Source organism: Cucurbita moschata, unplaced genomic scaffold (assembly GCF_002738365.1).
Source record: "Cucurbita moschata cultivar Rifu unplaced genomic scaffold, Cmos_1.0 Cmo_Scf00001, whole genome shotgun sequence".
NCBI lineage: Eukaryota > Viridiplantae > Streptophyta > Magnoliopsida > Cucurbitales > Cucurbitaceae > Cucurbita > Cucurbita moschata.
In genome coordinates this window covers 7,608,916-7,614,964 of record NW_019268517.1, presented here as the reverse complement: position 1 = coordinate 7,614,964, position 6,049 = coordinate 7,608,916, and the positions used below count along the sequence as shown (strand labels likewise).

At 38.0% G+C, this 6,049-nt stretch overlaps 1 protein-coding gene across 1 annotated transcript; it reads right to left on the bottom strand.

Annotated features, from left to right (window-relative positions):
- Positions 1-1,000: 1,000 nt before the first annotated feature.
- Positions 1,001-4,777, bottom strand: LOC111453063 (subtilisin-like protease SBT5.3). The gene is made up of 10 exons (XM_023094007.1): positions 4,678-4,777; positions 4,475-4,590; positions 4,289-4,386; positions 4,038-4,202; positions 3,162-3,264; positions 2,470-3,093; positions 2,142-2,387; positions 1,939-2,053; positions 1,651-1,864; positions 1,001-1,574 (listed from the first exon to the last, which is right to left on the bottom strand). Exons 1-10 carry the CDS (start codon positions 4,753-4,755, stop codon positions 1,033-1,035), a joined length of 2,301 nt encoding a protein of 766 aa, XP_022949775.1. The 5' UTR covers positions 4,756-4,777; the 3' UTR covers positions 1,001-1,032.
- Between the last annotated feature and the right edge of the window lie 1,272 nt (positions 4,778-6,049).

The window sequence follows — 6,049 nt, the reverse complement described above, 5'->3', positions numbered from 1 at the left end:
ATTTTTTTTTTTTTTTTTTTTGTACGTTACACTCTTGGTCTCCTTCTGTCTTCTCTCTTTTGTTTTTCACCTAGAACGAGTGTGTGTTGTACTATTCTAACCGATCAAGTCTTGAGATGTATGAACTTTATAATAGTGCCATAAGATTACCATTTCCGGGAGCTATAGAGATCTCCAACTATTTTTTAGTCATGAACTTGTTCGAATAATGAGGGGCAAGAGACCATTTGGACAAATAGTAGTTGGTAGACCTCCTCAATGGTGATGACATTATGGAACCAATCAGAGAACCGTCAACTAATAGAGAATCTGTCTAGACTTACCATCCATATTATATAATGAAATTATGAATTTTCACCATGATGAGGTCGCATCACGAGTACTTGTGATATATAGGATGATTATGAACACATAAACTAATAAATAACTAATCAAATAATGCTAGAACATCAAAGTATCCCTAATAAGATAGATGGTCATGGAAAAATGGGTCGGATTCTACGGAGACTTAAGGAATGATCAAAGAGAATAAAAAAAGAAAAAATAAATAAAGGGAAAAATAAGTAAATAAAAATGACTATAAGAGCCCAAATTCCAAACGAATGAAAACGTGACTGAATTGGTCTCGGTCACTCTTCGGGACAGAATGAAAGAAGGGAGGAGATTCTCGAACAAGGAAAATGATCCAATGACTTCAAAAGAATTGAACGAGGAGTCGTATGTCGTATGAGGTGAAAATTTCATGTACGGTTCTGTCGAGTGGCAGTAAGGGTGACTTATCCCAAAAAACCAAACTCTGCCTTACGTAAATTTGCCCTTAACCTCGAAATTTGAAATCGAGTTGAACAACAAGAAATGCGGGAAAGAAAAGAGTCTTGATAGCGTTAGTGTTCATTATTTGTGGCTCAAAAAAATTCTCGAAAAAGTGGAATCATTACATGGAAAGTTTATATATATGATAAATAGAATGAATTTGGAAAGTTTATATATATGATAATAGAATGAATTTGGATTACAATATTATAAATTTAATCATACCAAATTCACTGCAATAGGACTTCTAACAAAATGCTTCCCATCTGACCATACCAATGCCCCAAAAACATAGCCAGGACGCCGCACTTGTTGTGCGTAATGAAATACAAGTTTGAAAGGCTTCTCTTCTCCAACGCCGTGAAATTGCAACGTACTTGGCTCAACCATAACTGTAATGCCCTTGGGCATCCTCACCCGCGCCACATACGTGCCTGCGCTTCCCACATTCTTCACTCTTCTATTTACCGTCACCGGTGCCCCAATTTGCAACTTGGGGACCGAGATGGATGGATAGTTGAGGTCTGTGATTGCGAAGTTCTTAGAGCAAACAAATGGCTTATTAGAGAATTTCTTGAGCGTGAGTGAGTTATAGCCCTGTGTACATAAGAAGTTCAAGTAGTCATCAATCGTCGTGTCATAAACAAGGCCGGGGTCCATGGCATTGTTTGGATGGACAAGTCCTGCACCATAATCAAATGGGGTAGCCTTCACTTTGTTGAAGTCCAACATTGTGTTCTTGGTGTTGTCTCTCGTTTTGGCTGCATAACAAAATCAAAGTCTTACAAGACCAAATAAAATATAAATTAAGGTTTGTTTTTCTCGAATTTAATAAACCTGTAGTCATAATGGCAGATTTGATAGCGGCAGGACTCCATGTAGGATGAAGTTTCTTAAGAAGGCCTGCAACGCCTGAGATGTGCGGGCATGACATGGATGTGCCGGATTGAACGTTGAAAGGCACTCGACGTTTGTCAAATGGCAAGTCTGTTGCTGCTGCCGCTCTCGTGAAAGATGCGATTATATTCACACCCGGTGCTGTTATATCAGGCTACACCAACATATACACGAACATTTGAGAGAAGTTTTCAAATACTCAAAACTTCATGATACTAAAAAACCAACCTTGATGATGGCCTCTGTTATGTGATTAGGGCCTCTTGACGAGAATGTAGCCATGACAGGTGATGGTTTAATCCCTATCTCTGTCCTTACCGGAGTTATGGTAGCCACAGGCCTTCTGGTTTAATTTACAACACAAAAACTACATATTCAGCCCATTCCCTTCTCATTTTCTCATAGACAAGCACATAGATGAGAGTCCTTACTTGGTGGATTTCAAATATTGAGCGATGGAGAGGCCATCAATATAGCTTACATGTGAAGTAGGAAGCATGTGTGGATCAGTTTCAATGCCCGAACCGCTGATCTTGTCGTTAACCAGAATCATACCGACACCACCGACACGAAGAACCTCGAAACTCTTGTCCATTCTTCCGTTGTCTCCTCGAAGACATACTATAATCTTCCCTCTTGCCTTCATGGGATCAAGTGATCCCTCCTCGCAAAGTTGGCTGTAGGAACAAAGTGAATATTTAGTGTTTGATCTTTTATTAAAGGCAAATATTTAGATAATTTAGTTATGTTACGACTTACGCAAGTCCATCTGAGGCATTGGAAGCTTTTGCATTAACAGAATTCATCAAAGGGTACAATTTACCACGAGGCAATCCTCCCGATGAAAGACTCGAACCCTTGATCTGTTTCTTGTTTCCGAGGTACACGTAACTGAAGAAGCCTCGGTCGATGGAACTAGCTCCAACAGTGAACATCCATGGAGATACATTGGTGACAGTCCCAGGGAGCGGGCCATCGTTTCCGGCAGAGCAAACTACAATGATTCCTTGTTGAATGGCATGGAATGCCCCTACTGAAATTGGGTCATTAGCAAAGTCCTGAGCTGTTGCACCGAGAGAGATCGAGAGAACGTCGACACCGTCGCTGATAGCGGCTTCGATACCGGCTAAGAGATCGGCATCAGAACACTTGCCTTGAGGCCAGCATACCTTGTAGGCAGCAACACGAGCTTTGGGGGCGCCTCCTTTTGCTGTCCCATTGCCATTGCCAAACACGTTGGCTCCTTGGACAAAGTTGCCACCGGCAGTGGACAATGTGTGTGTACCATGGCCTTCATGGTCTCGTGCGTTTAGTGAGCTAATGTTGAGAGGACCGTTGATCATTTCGTATCCTCGGTAGAAATATCTTGCTCCGATCAGCTTCCTAGACGTAAAGGTTAGTTAAATGGGGTGTTTGTAAATTTGATTTTAAGGCTAAAGTGGGGGAAGAACCTGTTGCATCGAAATTTGGAGCCGCCTTCACAAGCTCCCATCCACCTTGAAGGAACAGGGCCATAGCCTGCATCGTGGAAGCTCTCGGACTCTGGCCAAACGCCTTCATAGAACCCCACGCAAACTCATCACATATATTATAATAATAGTTCACCGCTAATAAATATTGTATTTCTTAGACTTCAGGCTCTCTTAATGTTTTAAAATGTGAAGGAAAGGTTTCCACACTCTTAGAAGGAATGTTTCGTTCCCTTATCCAAGGGATGTAAGACTTCATAATCCACCCGTGCCTTGCACTGTTCGATAGCCTGTTACGTCAACCTCACGATTTTAAAATATGTTCTATAGTGAGGGCCTAGCTCTACTCTTAGAGGGTCTAGCATGATTAGTGACAGGCTCTAACACCATTTGTAGCTTGACTCCCAGAGGGTCAACATGATTAGTGACCGGCTCTAATACCATTTGTAACCGTTCAAGCCCACCGCTAATATTGTCAGGAGGGTCTAGCCCTACTCCCACTCGTGCCTCACATGATTGGTGACTGGCTGTGATACCATTTGTAATAGTCCATACCCAATTTTAAAACTGTGTCTACTATAAGAAGGGTCTAGTCCTACTCCTACTAGTGCCTCACTATCTGATGACCCACTCAAATACTATTTGTAAGAACTTAAATGGGCTTAGGCTTTTACAAATGTAGAACCATTCCCCTCAAAATCTCCTCAAGAGAGGCATTTTAAAGTCGTGAGGCTAACGACGATACATAACATAACAAATCGGACAATATCAGCTAGAGCTATTACATGTATAGAACCGTCGTAACCACATTAAAAAAAAATAAAAAAAAAAGAACGAAGAAGGAACAAGAGAGCAAACCCGTGTCGAGGTTCCCGATAATTACATCTTCCCCAAACTTGGAAGCCTTCCAAATGGAGTTCTGAGGAATTCCTCGACCACTATCAACCCCCAAAAAACCCCATGATCGTGTTGTATGCAATTTTCTTTCCCTATTTTCAAAAACCGACACCACACTTGGATTCTCTGTCACATTTCGCAAACACAAAAAAAAAAAAAATTAAAAAAAAAAACATTTAAAACATCATCGTACAGAAACCAACAACTCTTACTTGCAAGAGCTGTGACTTCATTGTCATCAAGAACAGCAGCAAAGCCATTAATACATCTATTATACGTATAGAGAATCGATTCTTTCGCTGCCATTTTGCTATACATCATAAGAAACATAAAAAACAATCATTAATCATAAGTTTCTTAATCAAATCATAGAACCTTTTGAAGAGCACATTTTTTACCTTCCCTTGACAGTTCCTAATATATCATATTTAGATTCGGTCGCAAGTTGAACATCGTATATACTCGGGTTTGATCCAAACGTGCTCGATCCCGATCCCAAGTAAACAATATAAGACTACGTGAAGAAAGAAGAACTATAAATTAAAATGAAAAGAAAAAGGAAACCCATTTGAAAATAAAGGAGAGAGAGGTGAATGCTTGCCTTTTTGGTATGAACAGATGATGCATGAAGCAAAAAGAAGAACAAAAGCAATGGAGAAATAATATAAGAAAACTCCATTGCTTTTGTTTTGAAGTCCAATTGTACTTTTTCATTCCCATTACTTTTGTTTATATATAGGGAGGTAAAAGAAAAATGAATGGTTGCCTTTAATCTTTCATCATAAATTAAGCTCATCCATCTAATTATTCCTTTTATTAATCACAAACTTGTTAATTGTAGGGTTAACGTTGACCATGGGATGTTATCCTAATTGAATGTATGAGATGTGTAACTTAAATCATGCATCAAATTCCTGTTCGTGATGGGGTGTGTCATCGAGTTGGGTTTCAGAGGTGTACGACAACCCGACTGCTTTAATACTAATTTGTCTCAACTCGATTTTCGAAGTTTTAAGACCAGTCTACGTGACCTAAAACCTTACTGCTTCAAATATTAAAATGTGATAAAAAAAAAGTGAGGGGATTTATGCCCTAAAGCCTAGTAATTAATTATTTAGTTTCTCACCATAATTTTTAATATTTTATTTGTAATTTTATTGTTGTAATCAAGGTTATTAATGTAATCTTGAATAGTATGTGATTGATATACAAGAGATCGTGTTCAACTAATAATCTAAAGGGTCTATAGTATATGAATAAGGTTGGATGCAATAACTTGGGTCTATAGTATACGGATAAGGTTGGGTGCAATAAATAACCTAAAGGGTCTATAGTATATGGATAAGATTAGGTGCCTTATAACATTGTTGATATGGCCCACCCTATAATCGTTACAAATGATTTGATCCAAATGGTTTATGATACAAATATAAACCTTACAAAAAAAAAAAAAAAGACCAATAAATTACAAAGGCCGATACTTTAGGATAAATTTTTCCTGTGACGGCTCAGTGTCACAATCAGACCGTGACACTTAGCTCCTAACGCTCCTCACCTCAACTAGCACTCAGCGAGTACTTGAACAAGAAATGTAGTAGTCATCGAGCATTAAACATGTTACGTATAGATCTCATAGCATCCAATCATAATAAGTTATTATGGACTTTTCTCTACACTCAGCTCATAACGCTCTATTAATTAATTTTAAGCTAAATTTTAAAAAATAACCAAAAAATGGTGTGACCATTTCTCAAAAATTAGATATCGAGAACCATAAAAATATTAGAATTTATTTCTTATAATTTTAAATATAAAAATTAATTTTCCTTATTTATTAAAATATTTAAAGTGATTTTATGCATGTCAAAAAATAATTTTATTCATTTTAAAATCATTTCAAAATATACAAATAATTCAATATAATTGTAATAAGTTGAAAGTTTGAAGATACGTTTATAGCAAATGGGTAAAAA